The sequence below is a fragment of the Otolemur garnettii genome, unplaced genomic scaffold, assembly GCF_000181295.1.
Source record: "Otolemur garnettii isolate 467f Iridium unplaced genomic scaffold, OtoGar3 scaffold00229, whole genome shotgun sequence".
NCBI lineage: Eukaryota > Metazoa > Chordata > Mammalia > Primates > Galagidae > Otolemur > Otolemur garnettii.
Genome location: NW_003852624.1, coordinates 906,032 through 923,531, shown reverse-complemented (window position 1 = coordinate 923,531; position 17,500 = coordinate 906,032). Strand labels below are relative to the sequence as shown.

Below are 17,500 nucleotides of genomic sequence, written 5' to 3'. Positions count from 1 at the left end.
GGTACCACCCCGTATACCAGAGGTGGCAGGTTCAAACCCGGCCCTGGCCAAAAAAAAAAAAAAAAAATTATGTTGACCAAAAATAAGAGTTAAAAATAAAAAAGAATATACTTACTGTGCTCTGAAGTTCCTTCAAAAATAATTTAATTGATGATCTTTAAAAATGTTCATGGCACACCAGGGTGCCATGGCACACCAGTTGAAAATCACTACTCTAGAAGGAAGGAGGGGGGGTGGGGTCTTGGTGTGTGCCACACCTTTTGGGGGGCAAGACACGATTGTAAGAGGGACTTTACCTAACAAATGCAATCAGTGAAACCTGGTTTCTTGTACCCTTAATGAATCCCCAACAATAAATTAAAAAAAAAAAAAGCAAAAAGAAAGGAAAAGAAAATCACTGTTCTAGAAGCTGGCCAGTCTTCAACCGGTTGACAAATTCCTTTCAATGTATCTATTCGAGATTGTGCCTCCACAAAGCCCAAACCCTTTTCCTGGCCCACGGCGTCACTAGGCCTTTTTTTCTGCTTAATGATTCTCAACCAGCCATTCAAGTTACTGACTTTCTCTGCCTCCTCATCTTGCCCAGTTTGTTGGCACTGCGTGAGGAGAAAACATGCCTTCCACTTAAGGAGCACAGCCAGGGACGGAGGAAGAGAAAAGGCTGAAGTTGATACACAATTCAAAAGCAAACAGGAGGGAAAACAGAACTTTTCTTATAAGGCCAAATAAAACATCAGGGAAGGAAACTGAAATGAGTTGGCCTGCAAAATGGGGCCACTGAAGCCACTTGGACATGGAGCACAGAACAAGCTGCGTGCCGGGAGCGGTGGAAGAGCAGGCATGTTTTGGCAGCTTGTGAGTTCTCAATGGCAGAAATAAGAACTTGTACATATGGGGGTGGGCAGGCGAGGGGTGGGGGAACAACACCCAACCCTAATAAACTAATCTCAGCTAATGTAGTGTTTATCAAGTTCCTTGGATAATGATACCATGTGTGTCATTATCATCATCAAAACCCAATCTATGTTTTAAAAAGTTACAGATGATTAACACAACATCAAGTTGATGCAAACAATTACTTAAAACCCACACACAGACACAGACACACACACACGCACACGCACACGCACAGAGAACCAGGAGGTCCCCATATTCTGTAGAATGAAGGAGGCTGCAGCTGTAGGCCGACAGCTTTCATATCCTCATTTGAATAATGTGTCCTGAATCTGTCACTTTATTCATTCTCCTTATGCTCAGTGTACTCCACATCAACAACAAATTAAGTTGTAAATAAGAGACAATCATCACTTTTGTTTTTAAGCAGCTACTGCATAGAGAATTTCAATGTGCGCTCCTTTTCGGCAGGGGGAAAAAGAGGTGCTAGAGTTTGCTTTCATAAGCACAAATATGGGGAAACCAGCAGAAACAAAAACAGAAACAGTTTACTGTTGCTGAAAGGAGGGGGAAAAAAAAACAACAAAACATTCTCTAAAGCACATCTAGCCATTACCAGCCAAAACTTCTTCCAAGAAGCTACCCAAATGTATAAAGACAGAGGCTAAGTTTTCCCGACTGCATTAGAAACCCATGTGACTTATTAATAATAGTCTTTCAGTCTTAATACACAAGCGGCATCTCTGCTTAACACACCTTTCGACAAAAAGACAAGTGCATTAAATCAATTACAACACAGGTGTATGAATAAGCTGATCCCACATTCATCTCCATTAACTTCTGGGAGTTCAAATCACTACCATGTGCATAGCAACTGAAGAAATCAATAATAAAAAATGGCCCTACCTTTACATCGGAGAAGTAGGTCTTCAACATATTGGAGCTGGGATAACGGGTATAAAAAAACATGAGCTTTGCTTTTTTCAAGTGATTGGGTGACAATCCTTCCTGCATGTAGGATGCAATTGGTTAAGGAAAAAAATTCTGTAAGCATGAGAACCACCACCTCCCTCCCCCATTCCGTCCCACCTCCAGAGAGTCTGGAGGCCCAGGAAGCAGTTACAGGAAGGCTAGAAGGTATAGGGCGCTGGCTATGGAATCCATCGCTAACTTACTGCCATTTGCTCCAAGTGACCATTGCCTATCAGCAGTTGCCAGATGTATGGTGAAGGTACACAGGATGCACAATGGAGTTGGCTACTTGGTGGTGAGGATGGCAGAACAGTCTCCCCGTGTTAGGTCGGTAGGCTATCTATACGTGCACTTGTTGCTAAGGAGACAAATGCACCCTACATGTACCGCACACACAACTCTCATCATAAGAGTTGTATTTTTCTTCTCTGCAATTACGGTTCTGTTTGTTCTCCTCTCTACAGCTCTGCAGTTTACATCAAATTATTATACTAATGTACATGAAAATATAAAATGCATTATTTTGAACACTGTTACGCAAGTTTCACATTTTACCTTTTAGTGCTAATCTAATGGAGCATCTTGACTCACTTTCTCCTTACCTTGTTATAGCCTTTCAGTCGTTTCCTTTTAAATCATAGCTAAAACTTGGGAAGCGGTAGTTTGGGCACAGAGAGAATGGGGGTGGGGGCGGGAGAGTCCGTGCTTTTGTTAAAGCAACGGTCCAAAACCAAATACAATTTGCCTGTCCTGGATTTATAGTTAACTCCTTTGAGAGTGACGCAGTAGTTGGGGCTAACAAATCAATAAATGCGGGTTAGAGGATCAATAAATGGCCACTTACCCAAAATAAGAAGGCCTATTTATCTGGAAACATCATTACCTTTTAGATCTGTAAACAGCAGCAACTAAAACAGTTCCCAAGAGAATTTGAGGCTAACCATAACAATCCAGGCTTCCTGATTCTCCCCCAGATTCTTGGCACTCCTCAGCAGACTCAGAGCTGGGATGGCTCTGGTCACATCTGTGCCGCAGCCTGGCCCTGCCATTTCCTCAGCAAATTAATGGCTTTATAATTTATCAGAAATGAAGATGCACGTGGAGAAAATCAATGTGGTCCCCCACAAGGTCAATTAAGGGTCCTTCCTAGAAGCTTCTCTGAGGATTTTCTCTTAAAAGAGAGTCTAGGAAAAATAAGAGGAAAAAAAGAGAGGAAAATGTGCACAAGTACACAAACACACACCCAGACACGCACACACGCTTACCTGCTGGAAAAAATAGCATACCTTATGAGCAAAGGTAAAATAAACAGAGATTATTTTTGAAAAAGTAAAGGTTTCCAAACGACCTTCCTCAAGCACAGCATGACGAATTTTAAGAATGGAGGGAAACCAGAAAGTTACTGGAGAAGCATAATCAAATTAATATTGATAAGCTCTTGACTCCTTATAACAGGGTGTTTAACCAAATATTTTACTGAGAATTTGTTCAATTAACATCCTCGTGAATATCCCATGCAATTTTAAAAAGATCGCCTCGGGCTATAAATAGAAAAGGGAAAGAATTGTGCATTTTTCCTGTTCTACTGGAAATAGACACTGAAGAAAGAAATTTTGATTTTATATCTGTAAGCCAAAGCAGCTTAACTGAACTTGTGTTTTTGTTTGAGATCCTTAATGATTACAAAGACGATAATTTATGACTGACATACTTCTTGTGCCAAGGAAAGAGCTGAAAGGCCCTCCAGTAACCTCCATTAGACTGATAGAGAAGACTAAAGGAGCGGGCACACTTCAGGACCATCTGTCCAAATGGATAAGTGGAATAATAGTTGCAAGCTGTCTCCTCTTGCCTTGTGATAAGAGTTTTAGGCAAGTCCGAACTTCAGCAAACATGCTCAGATCTGAGTTATAATCTTTCCTTTCAGAGGGCTACATTAAAACAACTTCGTCCATTTAATTATAAGTCCTAAATCTTTTAATATCTGGTCTCACACAAAATACAAATTGTTTTGTCGTATTTCTCAGATAAGCATAGAGCTACCAAAACTTCCTGAAGCTTCCAATACCTCTAAATTACATTAAGACATTTTAGCTCTTCTTATATGAAAAAAATATAAAATATCCACATTTTATTTTAATCAGGATTTAGAGGCTTTTTATTTAATGAAAAATTATTCTAATTGAGATTTCTCAAGTCCGTTTTTGCTTTAAAAGGTTTCCTGTTGGTAATACTTGGAATTGATCGGTTGAAATGGAACACAGAATTAATCTTTATCTCCTGCTCCTTGTGTAATTAAGATAAAATTCCCATAAAATATATGTTTCTAATAAACTATTAAAAATAGCTAATGAAATATTTAAAAGCCAACAGTTAGATAATCCTTTTTTTCTCCTCAAAATAAATCTGAACTGACCAATTGGTTAATTTCCCTTTTAAGTGCTTGTGCTGAAAAGCAACTGTTCTTCCAAGAAAGCACTAGCTGTTTCCAGGATACTTACACACGCACAATGACTCATGATGGAATAGATTCAGTAAACATACAGCTGTACTGAACACGAGCTAAGCTCCATTCAAGGCCAGGAAAGAAAATGAGCACAAATAAATATTAAGGAGGTAAGGGGGGGTAGGGCGAGGGGGGATGGAATGCAAACAAGATCTGTCCCGGCAGTCCATGTGGCTTTGCCTCAATTCTCTTAGCCATAGCTTTGTGAAGACAGATGACATTCAATTCTATGTATAATGCAAAATAGACAATAACTGCTGAAACTTGAGACAGCTGCCAGGTGTAAAAAAAAAAAAAAAAGAAGAAGAAAGAAAAAAAGAAAAAAAAGAAAAGATGATAAATCCATAAATTAATGAAAGACATCTGCTCAGGAATATAAAAGATCAGAGAATCAGGGTACTGCAGCTGAACCTTAAAGAGGTGTTCAAACAACCTGAGAACCTAAGTGTTGTCTGTTTACCAAGCACAATATAACCTTACCTAAACAGCAGCGCGGGAGGGAGGAGCCGCCAGGCAGCAAAAAGGCAAAGGGAAGGATAATAGGTGGGGAAGCCTGCAGAAGAAAATTCTTTCTTCCAACTGAACTCTGGATTGTGGCTGGAGATTTTACACACTGCAGTTCCAGTCAAACGGATTGAGACTACTTACATTTTCTAAGATGCTTGAAAACTAAAGAGTTTTAAGTTTCTTCTTATTCTCTGATTTGATGAATTTCTAAGAGATTCCTTGCCCCCCCCCAAACCTGCAATGGGGAGAAAAGATCTAAACTCATTCACATAATGATAGAGAATAAGTTGTTATTTCACTATGACATCCCACATAATCAGAGGGACACACAGAGAATGGAAATCCTCTTTTAAAAAATGTACTTACTTACTATATAATTTTTTTTCTGGGGGGGAGGGACTTAGAAGCTCAGAATCTTTCAGCCTTTAATCTACAATGTTTCACTATAGCTAATAATATTATAATAGCCTCACAAGACTTCTAAAAGATTGACTTTGGTGGGTTGTTTTACATTTTAGAAATCCATTTTTAATCCATGTTTTCCGGTTGGATTTTAATTTCAAATTACCAAGCAATTTTCCTTTCTAAACTTCAGGTCTTTTAAACATTCTTTGTAAAAGTTGAGAAGGGAAAGCTGGCTGTCAGAGAGAACAGGCTCAATTTCTTCACCTGCACACGTCTTAACGGCTTGTAACACTACTGTTGTGCTTTAATTGGGCACATGCAAATGTTTGAGGCCGACACAAGGCTATTTTTCTTGAGATGCAAAGAGGGTGAATGACAAGGAACATCATGAAGAAAAGCAATTGGCTGGTTGTTTCTTTGGGAATTTGAATAAAACTTAATATTTGATTAAATAGAATCATTTGCAAAGATACTGGACACATTTTTTATATACAAGACATGAGTGAGCCCTTGGAGCAGGTGCACTGACATTCAGTTTGACTCACAGACATTCACTGTCTCCTGTCTAACAGAAGGGATAATTAGGTAGTGTGTTATATCCTACAGAACATATATGTTTAATGTGCTGAACTTAGAATGGATTTATGTGATAAGCTGGTGTTCTTATCTTGGCTTATTCAAAAAAAAAGGATGATACCCTTTGCAGTAGGAAAGGATTTATTCCCTTAAGAATTAAATGATTGATAACAATTTGGAAAGCCATGAACTAAAAAATAAAAAATGGTTAATAATGGTAATCACGGTGATACCATTTCATCTCATTCCTACCCATTTCTACTGATCTTTTCAAGCAGTAACTCTACAACAGGTTCACATAAGGATCTATATCCCTAAAACTGAAGTTATTAATCACTCACTGTGATTCCCAGAGATTTCTTCAAAGTGAAAGCTTGAGAATTTGGCCTGTACACCATCAGATGAATTAAGAAAAGAACTCACTGCTATATAGACATAGAGACAGGAGAAAAGTGGATCCAATCTCCCCACACTCAGATCCTCGCTGGTTTTGGAACTCTGTGAACTATTGAAAAACTTGTTTGCCTATCTTCTTTGCCTGAGAAGTAACACATCAATGAGATAAATGGTTAAAGTGCAATGTATCACAGGGGAAAGAGAAGGAACCAGAGCATAGAAGGCCAAAAGGTGGAAAATGTAATCATTCATTACAAGAGGCCAAAATTATTTAGCTCTATGAAAGAAATAATGCCAGGTGTAAGCAGCTAATATTTCATATGAGCTGGATGTTTCTTAACCGTCACTGTTCACCAGAATCTTGTACAGATTTACAGGAGACAGGAACAGCTAATCTTCTGAAGAAGCACCAACTGTATTTTCTTTAAAGCCTTTGACACATATAGAAATAAAAGAAACGTCTTTCAGTTCAAATCCTCAAAATTCCTCAGGGGATTTAGAGAGAGTGAGACAATGATAGCCAATACTTAAAGCAATCTAAAAGATTTTTTTTTTTCCTGGAAGACCAAACCTAGTCTAAAAAAGTACAGCCATAATTATAACTATCTGGTTACAATGAAAAATATAATGAAAAAACACCCCATAAACTGGCATCTTGATTTGAGGAGTTCAGTATGGACTTACAGGACTTTGAAACCTGGCTTCAAATAGTCACCAAAATGGGCATGCACGTTGCTTCAGAGTGTGTGTATGTGTGTGTGTGTTTAGGGGAGGGGAGAGAAAAAGAGAGAGAGAACCCACTATCACTACAACTTGTTTCTAAATGAAGTTAAGGAATCTCTGAGGTGTAGTGGTTCTTATCGCTAGACATTAGTCTGACCTGAACCTCTGATGATGCCTTTGCTGCTTACAAAGCAAAGGGTAAAAAAAAAAAAATTGGGGTCACAGTGTCTTCTTACTTTGCCTGTCTGATCATCAATATCTATATTCCAATCATTTTGACCAATATTTATTACTTGCTTACAATTTATAAGGCATGGGGCTGGGGGCAGCTTTAATTCATGATTGGTAGATTGAATTTTAGAGCTTTGAAAGGTAAGAGTTAAATCAACAACCAAGCCAAGTCTCAATCTCTATTTACCTATCTAAATCTCCAACATCTTTCTCTTTCTTTGACAACCTTTTCTTCTTCCTCACTATGGAAAGAGACTCCATGTTGAACTCCTCAAGGTAGACTTCATGCTTGTGGCTCCAGTTCACCGCATCAGAAATCTTCACTACTATCCAAAGAATTGGCTGAAAGTATGGCAATATGACCTCCATTAACTAAGAAGGCACTTTTCCACTATAGCTGGGACTTTTGCACTTACATGCCAGCCTCTGGAGTGGGCTTTGATGCGAAAATGTCAATCTCTAGTCATCAAGATGATTGCTCAAAATCCTCAATTTAGTAACAGCCAACTTAATTGCTAAATTTTATATCCATCTGGTAATTTATTATACAAGAGATATGCCTCCACCTGCCCCCAAATGCTACTATTCTACTACCCCCAAAGACCAAGAACTACAAGATTTTTTTAAAAATGTACTAAAAGAACCAATGTGCAGAGAAAGAAAAAAAATCATCCGTTTAAAATAGCTGGAGTTCCGGATAGATCTAATAAAAAATATAACTGGTATCTCTACATAAAAGTCAAGTTCAGAATTTAAGAGTCATAGAAAGATAGCCATTTTTAAGCCGAATACAGCTGAGTTTTATATTTAATTGTGCTCTCCCGCTTTCCAAAATAATTTGCTTTGTGTATGTTAGGACAAAAGATTTCTGTGTATGGCTGAACAGAGGTTAATCATGCATAGAGGCAGCTGCACCAGACCCAAAGAACAGACCTTGGGTGAACGAGAGAGAGAGACCAATGCTGTCTGAATAAATCAGTACCTGTATATTTCCTTAAAAAAAAAAAGTCTCACTTAAAGATTAAGTTCATCCCCATCCATTTTTCTCCCACCTCAGCCTCCCACAAAGTGCTCTTGGTAAGATTTCACTGGCCTTCTTTGACTAGACCAGAAACCTTGCAGATGGTTTAAAGAATTCTGCTTATGGGATCTTAGGGCCTGACTTTTCTCTTTACTTCATCATGAAACTTACCATCTTAAAAAAAAAAAAAATCTGAGAAATTTCAATCAATATTTACAATGAGATTTTTTTCCATCTCTGAATTTACTCTTTGAAAGAGAGAGTGAGGTAAGAAGATTGTGCAGGGAAGAACAGTAGAAAAACCACATATTAAAAACACCAGCCCCTTGAGGCAATGAACAACTTGTGAAAGTTGCAAATGTGTTGGTTTACGTTTTAAGCTTTTTCTGCAATCAGGAATCCCGCAGGCCTGCTGATAAAAGTCTATTCCGTTGAATACTAGGAAAAATCCCATTCTTAAGAAGATACTAATCTACATTATCCTAGATATTGCGTAAACCTAACCTTTTGGGAAACCTTTTTGTTTTTTGTTTTGTCTCTTCCTTGAGGGGAAAATAAAAGGATATTGCACTTCCCGAATAAGGTGAGATTTCGGACATGTCTTGAAGGTCGCCGCACTCAGACTTTATGAGTGACAAGGAGAGCCCTTCCGCGGTGCTGGGCGGGTGTGCTGGTGAACAAGGGTGGTGGCTCAGGTGGTGAGATGACATCTTGGTCCTCAGGCTCGTCGTGTCCCTAGTTAAGTCTAAGGATTCAGGAGAGGCTCTGTCTTTCCCAGAGAAGGAGCCGGAGGGAGCACCTAATGGACTCTGAAATGGGTAGGCCATCAAGGGCAGGGGGAAGGGGTGGCGGAAGGTGGACGTGGTGAAGCCTGCGGTGGCAGAGAGAGGCGACTGGTGCAGGGGCTGGTGGTGGCTGCCAGCGGTGGGGCCGGAGGCAGACTGGTCAGAGGAGTTTTTGCGGACAACCAAGGGCAGGGCTTCGGTCTGGTCTGTGGAACTAGGCATCTGCACGTTGCCAAAGGTGTCCAAGGGGTTCGGAATGATGACGTCGCCAAAGCACTGCAGGCGCTGGTTGGCGGTGTGGAAATTGTGGTTCTCCCCATTGACTGCAAATCTGGCCTGGGGGATCTGGAGAGGCGGGAAGACCTGAGGAACCTGGCGGGAGGGTTTGGCCGAAAAGACTTTGACCACAGTGTCCACAACTTGTGACATGGCAGTGTTCAGTTCCTGTTTCAAGGTCTCGGCCAAATGCTTGCCTTCCGGTTGTAAGGCGTTTGGCCCGTGATCTCTTTCTTTGTTGCTGCCTTCTCGCTTCGGCTTGTTCTCAGCCATTTCCTGCTCTCTGATCAGGGCTCGGGCTCGGTCGATGAACTGCCCCGGGTCCAGCTCGCACATCTCGGTGTCTGACCTCCCGACGGAGTCCTGGGCCCGGGCGTCCAGCATCTCCGAGCGCATGCTGTCTTCAGACAGGTTCCCATCTTCATCATTTTCCGAGTCAGTGCTGTCATAGATTTGGTAGAACTTCTCCTGCAGCTGGCGCAGCTGTTTCTGCATGTCCTCCAGCTGCTGTTTCAGCTGTCGGCGCTCCTCTCGCTTCTGTTCTTTTCGGGCTGAAACCAGCTGCTGGAAACTCTGTTGCTGCTGCTGCGGCAGCTTCTGCTTGCGTTTGTTTTCTCTGTAACTTTCTCGGGGACTCACAGACTGCGGGGCCATCTCTCTTTCATTTTCATTGCCCCTTAATGCCACACTGGGGGAATGGCTCATACCCCGGATTATATTCTCAACCCGGGCGCGCTTTGCTCTCAGGTGCTCGTCACATAAGCGATCCATATCAAACTGGCTCATAGTAGGCCTGCCAAAAGGGGAAAGACACTCTGGGGGGCTGTCTCTTGAAGAGTTGCTGCATATATCCTCCTGATGTACTTCGGAGCCTGTACTAGAGAGACCGCTGGCTTGGAAACTGGGCTCTGTGCCACCATTTTTGTTCATGTTATTTTTCAACAGCTGGGAAATTATGGTTGCTCCTGGAAAAGGCATCATGGCATCTTCATACGAGTTCGCCCTCTTCAGCAGCTTGCGGAGTACATTTGACTTTTCCCCATCTGCATGCTGCACCACTGAATACTCGACATCCTGCTCAGAACCTTGGGGATTCATGGCACTAAAAAACGTTGCTCTTGCCTTAGCAAAAAATGCAGATGCTGTCCCTACCGTCCTTTTCACTCCAATGTCAACTCTTCTCCTCTTGGTTTGCCGGCTTAAGAGGGCTGTGCTGTCATGGTCAGGCATCACTGGACGGTTATTGTGCCATCTTCAAAAGCTCGTCAGCTGGGCACAGCTCAAGAATCCCGGGACCCTGGCCAACAGAACAAAAGGACTGATGAATCATTTTCTTTAAATTTCTCCAAATTTCCTGACCTCAATCCTGAATCAAATGCAAAATGCATAGGCTCTGGGATTTATGGCACATTACAATTATTGCAATTTATTATGCACTCTGCTTGAAATGAAACATTTTTAAATATTTCTGCTCCACTGGTTTAAGATGGATTAAGATTAAAAAAAAAAAAAGCAAAAACTGCTTAAGCACCAGTAATATGATTCTCTTTCACAAATGCCTAAAATGATACTGTTTATCTTCAGAAGAAACAGTAGATTATAAGAACACAGCCTCTGACAACCAATTGATTAAATTTTGGGCATTGAGATTCATATTGTAAAAGAAGATGAAAGGGCTCTATACTTAAGAAATAAGGTTACATTTTGAGGCTGTGTGAAATTTGAATGAAAAATTCCATTTCTGCATTAAAATTATCACGGTTTGAATGCTATTAAAGGAAAAAGACTCTAAAATAAATGCAGATAATGAACACACACCTTTTATTACGGAATTTTAAAATATTTTTGTCATATGTCAAATGGGAAGAACACCCCAATCAGCATCTTTCAAACATAAATGGTCAGTTTAGCATTGAAATAAATGCACAAATACTCATTTTACAAATCTGCTTATTTAGCATAGTTATGCATTTTTTATTAGTGACATCATATGAGAAGATGGTATCTGTTGCTATATCTTAAAATAACTGGGAGAATATTTATGAATTTTCACAATGTCCTTCTGATGACTTAAAATTATTATAAAGTTGGATTCACTGCAAAAGGAGGATGTCATCACATTTTAGAAATCAATAAATTATTGAACTAGGCAAGGGTAAATATATCTCCAGGATTAGTTTTCTTCTGTTAAAATCTGCCAAAACAATACTTCAAATGCCCAAAGAAACTCTTTAAAATACATTATTTGTGGATATTGTTTCCTATGCCAAATTAAAGAAAAAATAAAAATCAAAGACTGGAAGAAGATCCACAAATAAGAAAGAAAATAACATCAGTCAAAGGTGTGAGAAAGGGAAACACCTTCTTTGTATATGAACTTCCATTGTTTCTTAGGAACACAATATAAAAAAGGGAACAACATCCTTCCTTGAATTTTATATAAGACCCTTGACATATTGTGCAACTTATGAACTCAGTGATGCTAACCCCCAATTTTGTATACATCCAGGAAGTCACATCTTTTTGTTTACAGTCAACATTTTATGAAGAAAATAAAAATAATTTTTTCATGCCGGGTTTATCTAATATTAAACTTCACGTTTGCTTAACAGAGCACATCTTCACAATAACAGGGTCTATTGCCAAAGGCAGCGTGCAGAGTGTTTGGAACAGCTCCCATCTCTTTCGGTTCACCTGTAAAAACATCTACGTGCTCCCTAGGACTGCATCTGTGGCTAGTTTTAAAGAATGACTATCCATGCAAATAGGCATAATTTCAGCATGAAATAACCTGTAAAATCAAGAAAATGCTCAATGCTTAGATGGCAACAATATGTATATATTTTTTTAAGTGACAAAAGATTTCATCATGCTGTATTTGCTCCTGATTTTTATACGAAGATGAAACATTTTGAAAGAACTGGCTGTAGGGGACCATGAAGGCAAGATGATGCTTCTTTATATTTGTTTTGGTATGCCTAAGTATGAAATACTTTTTGTTTGCTTCAGGATAAAATTTCCTGAACTTGGACTGGAGATAGAGATCTCAATAACTTCAAAATTGTGTTCAAAATCAAATTCAGAATGATTGAGATCCTTTCACACCCTGATAATAAAATTGATTTCAGGAATACAAAAATGCAGTGACGAATATTACACTAATACATTCAATCTGATAAATCAGGTTAGCTGTCAGGTGCAAGAAAAAACAAGGAGAGGTTGACAGGGACAGGAAAAAGGATTAATTATTCCAAAGCTCTATCAATCACAGAAACACTTGCCTTTGAGGGAGGTTACAAGGAAGACTTTTTTGTTTGTATAACAGCTTCCCCCAAATTGAGTTCATTGACATTATTAAAATGTTACCTCTTTTCTTTTTCTGGGCAAATCATTTTCTCTTTAATATCACCTGCAAAGCACACATGGCTCTCCAATCAAAATGTTGAGCAAACTTTCTGCAGTATTTTTTCTTCTTAACACTGTTAATCTTAACACTCAAACAAAACTTTCCTCCTGCCATCCTTGCTACGGGAAGAGCACCTCTACAACAAGGTGCTGAAAGGACACACTGGTGTCCTGATGATACAAGGTCATCCCCAGGCATCCTTCCTTTTCCAACAGCCATTTACCTCTGCGTCAACTCCACTTCCTCTCATCTAGCCTAGGTATCAACAGCTGCATCCCTGCCTCATGCTGGAGCCAAGAGGAGGGCTGTGCTCTTTCTAAGGTGGAATAAAATGACACTTTCATTTTCAGTGGAGAGTAAGTGTTAATTAAATATGCTTGTTGGGTTTGTGAAGATCAAGATATCTTATAACTCCCTCCATCTTCACCAAACTAAACTGATTTTTTTGCAATTCTCTTCCAAGCAGTCAACATTTTTAGATTAAATGATTTGTTTCTGTTTGGGGCAAAAAAAATTTAAACACTTTTAGATCTTGTAAAATATCTGGCTGAAGCATAACAAAGAGGGCAACACAAATGGGAAAAATAAGAAAAATTATAGAATCCAGATACATAAGGCAATGCATTAAGAAGCACAAATGAATAAATTTCTCCATACAGCTTAGACCTCCATTTAGAAGTGAAGGTAGAGTGATAATATACTTCGGGAGAATAACCCATGGGGACTCTGGGGCAGATTAAATACTAATAACTGGTGAACACAGTACTTTCTTAGCATCATGTTCATAAACTATATATATATATGTATATACATATGAATATATTTACCACATAAGAAAATGCACTGGTGAATGACCATCATGTAAGTTAAATGACTTGAAAACATTTCCCAATGTTTCCATGCTTTCCTAATTCAGAATTTAAAGGATGCTATAGAATGACTTTCTCATTAATATTGTCTTGTCCAGTCAGATTTTTAAAAATTCTCTGATTTCTCAACACAGGTATTAAGCCACAATGTTTCAGCTATAATTAATGTTGATTCTTATTGTATTTTCATTTTGACATTCATTTTGAATTTAATTCAATCAATATGAAGCCTTTTGACCAGCGCTAGTGAACATCAATATAAACAAGGATGCTTTAAAAATATTGATGTAGAATCTGAACTCAAATGTATTATTAATCAGCTATGCATACTTCATCCCTGTAAACTCCTCTTTAATTAATGCAAAAATCTACATAGTATTTTTTATTGTTAATATTTTGTTATACCAATTGGTGTATAAACAAACTACATAAATACTTTAATAATTCCTTTACAATACATATCTTAACATAGCAGATTTCACCCAGAAAAAAATATTACAAGGACAAACATCCAGGTATAATCAAATCAAATTTTAACTACTTCAAAAGATTCCTCATTAAAATCTGAATTATGTGGCATTCTATTTAACATGGAAAGTCCTGAGGAAACTGATGACTTAAGGCTAGGAAAAAGGAATTTTTAGCAAAGAATTAAAAGGAACACTTCAATATGCAGTAGAAAATGGTTAAGTGCTCCACTTTAATAAAGAAGTTATTTTGGGGAAGGGGATGTAACTTTTACTGAATCTATCTGGAGTCTAGATTCTGGACAAAGAAGTGTTTCATTATTGTAATTATACAGATAGTTCAGACAAATCTTTTATGAGACAGGCAGAGTGTAAGGTTGGCATGGTTTCCTGCTTGGATTATTTACATGATCTGTCTTTGTTGGTAAAATTATTGGAAGAAATTGCTCAAGCTTACATTTGACTTCTTTTAGAAAATCATCTTTGAATGGGCCTGTAATCTACTTGGGTCAACTTGGTTATGAAATTTCAATTGGAATATCATTAACAAAGAATATTTTAAATCACTTTGGAAATCAGTGCTTCAATGGGGAAGAAAAATCAGATGATTTGATTTAGGTATCCCCAAATCAGTGGGCCATACACTTCACTGTATTCAAGAGTTCTTTTCTGCTAATTATCAACTTTGCCTTCAGAGATATTTCCCCTTACTATCAGGTTAGGAAAGCCTTTGATGTTTATTTTGAAGAACTCACTTGACGTAAGTTAATACTTCAATTAACTAAGATTGTATTGTTAAGTTTTAAAATTTCCTGCACAATAGAGCTCTCAAATTGTCTAAGATTTCATTCAAGATTATTCCATCCTGTCAAAAATTCCATACCTTTTTTTACATATAAAATGAACACAGACTATTTTCTGAGACATATATAAAATACTAATTTCTACTTATTTAAAAAGTAATAACTCACCAAATTGGTAACTAAAAGAAGGTAGAAAATAATTTTAAGAAAATACACTTACATTTTTCTCTTTTTGCAGAAAATTGAAATACTCTAAATGTCCTTTCAGAATATACTAGGCAGTAAGGTTTGAGACATTCCTTGTGTATATATCCTTTCAGATTTCTATAGGTACTTAATTAAAATCCTATAATAATATGTCACACACAGCCCATTCTCATATTATCACAAGCAACATTTTATAATTTCTTTTGTTAATCCTGACTCTAAAAATTCTTATATTAATATTGCAAATTTGAGACAATCCCTGAAATGATATAAGAAATTCCTTTAAAAAGGCCTCCTTGAGTTTTAAACAAATAAAGAAGAGGTCTTCTTAGAAGAGGAAACTTAGAGAATTAGCTAGCTTAGATTTTAAGATTGCATGTGCTCCTTATAGAGGAAAGATGCAATGAATAAAGTGGGAACAAAGATGTATGTTATGTGTGTATGGCTTTTTTCCCACAAGGTGGTGATTAAACTAAATAGAATTCTGCATAATGGACACATAAAATATCAATAAATGCCAAGCACAGATAACCCCCATTAAAAATAAAGCAAAGGAACATAGCCATAGATGATGTTTTAAAAACCAAAGAACTTCGAAAGCACCCAAGGAAAGTATTGAGGGGAACTTTGCTGTTAAGTGTAATGAATAAAATGATATACACTATCTCTTTTTCATGGAAACCATGATAGCCACCCAAACAACAATATAAACCAACAAAAACCATCCACCATTTAACTTATTCCTATGCAATGCAGTTTAAAGAAATTGTCCATTAAAGGAAATTTTCAAAGGCCAAGTTTGAAGAAGCCGATACAGTGCTTTACATTAAATTCCCAACATCTTCCCTTCACATCAAGCCATAGCCCTTAACTTCTTCTGTTTTACCATTTTGTAAACATTTCCACACTATGGCCCATAGATAGATTAACAGAGATACTCTTCTTTTTCTTCCTCCTCTCACACAGCCCATTTCATTTAGAAAATAAGCAGAAGTTCTTGCAAGAAACTCTTCGTAGAACTGACTGACCTTATCTTGCATTAAAGAGAAAAGCAGTTACCTTCTCACCGACTTGAGATACTTGAGATTTTCCTTCTCCGTGAAAGTCATGCTAAGACACTTGGCACGCATCTGGTACAATGACAGGCTCATTCTACTTTATGAAAGTATTTAACGTAAGACTGGAAAGAGTTTATGCACATGCCTATTCTTTCTGAGCAAGGAGAAAGCATGCTAAAAAGATAAGCTTTAACAACAGTAACACTTTCAAACCGACTTTGGTATTCTTGGCAGTTACACACCACCCATGGCTGTCCAAAGAGCCACGCAGGCGCACGCGTGTACACACACACAAACACACACACACAAAGAACAGTTCTCACTCTCTCTCCCTCCCTAAGCACAGACCTGGGAGATAGTCATGAACTAGAGGGAAGCAAAGAGAAACTTAGTCTCCCTCCACCTGCTGCCTGAAGTGGGGGTGCTTTTGGCTGACTGGTAGGCAGAAGCCTGAGAAATGGCCTCAGCAGCAGCCTGCCAACATCCTTAAGAAAAATAAACAAACACATACCAACTAGCTCCCCACCCCCCACCCAGAGAACTCACATGGCAAGGCTCAAAGCACAACAGCCCAATTCCCATTAGCCCAGACAATCCCATTAACCGGGACAACCATACATTCATAAACCACTACAGCCCCCAGCAAGCATTGTGGTCTGCAACTGTACAGACACAGAGGAAATTTGCACCTGTCTTTCTTGACACAACACACCTGTCAGGCCCTGCCCATGCGCACTCTGCTAATAGACTTCTGCCTACCTAGTTTAGGAAAGGAAATGATTTTTTTTTTTTTTTAAATAAGGGAGGGTATGGGTGGAAGAGAGAGAGAGAACAAGAGGAGAGACTCTTCTAGCCTTGACTTTGAGAGGCCACCCTGTGCTTGCTCTGTTTTTATAAGCTCAAGGAGACAACACAGACGTTCTTGGAAAAATAAAAACAAGCAGGTGAGTTCTCAGCCTTCCCCCAGGCGGAGTAGGGTTCTGGGTTGCCAAGAACAGCAGTTTCACACTCCAACCTGCCTCCTTGGGCTATTTAAAACTCTCGCCCAACCCCTCCTCCTAGCTCTGCTCTCTGTCTGCCGGAGGGCTCTCAACTTCCTAAGAAGCTAGGAAGGGGCCTGGAGACCTGGGAGTCGGGGGAAAGCTATTCCCCCTCAACACCCCCATCACTCTTTCCACCAACGTTCAGTTTCAGCAGGAGGAGAAACCGGCTGGCACACCAGAAGAGCCAATAACTTGCTAAACTGGACTTTGGGTGATGTCTGCCACCGCCCCACCTCCGGTGCGTCCCCCTCCTGGTCTGCTCAGACAAGATAGCCGAAGCTCTACCCCATCTTCCCGCCCTCCTCACTACCCTTCCCAGTAACAATTACTCTCACCTCTCCTCTCCACCCTCCTC

General features: G+C 39.0%; 1 protein-coding gene across 3 annotated transcripts in view; it reads right to left on the bottom strand.

The window, feature by feature from the left end:
* PROX1 (prospero homeobox 1) overlaps positions 1-17,500 on the bottom strand; it is a 51,866-nt gene that overhangs the window by 33,293 nt on the left and 1,073 nt on the right. For 2 of the 3 annotated variants that reach the window (XM_012812878.2, XM_003802046.2), the window contains 2 exons: positions 8,798-10,589; positions 1,801-1,908 (listed from right to left, as the gene is read on the bottom strand). In XM_012812878.2, the coding sequence (XP_012668332.1) occupies positions 1,801-1,908; positions 8,798-10,522 (1,833 nt within the window). In that variant the 5' untranslated portion in view covers positions 10,523-10,589. Of the gene's footprint in view, positions 1-1,800; positions 1,909-8,797; positions 10,590-16,103; positions 16,171-17,500 lie in introns of those variants that run through there. The other variant, XM_023508195.1, reaches the window with a different exon arrangement.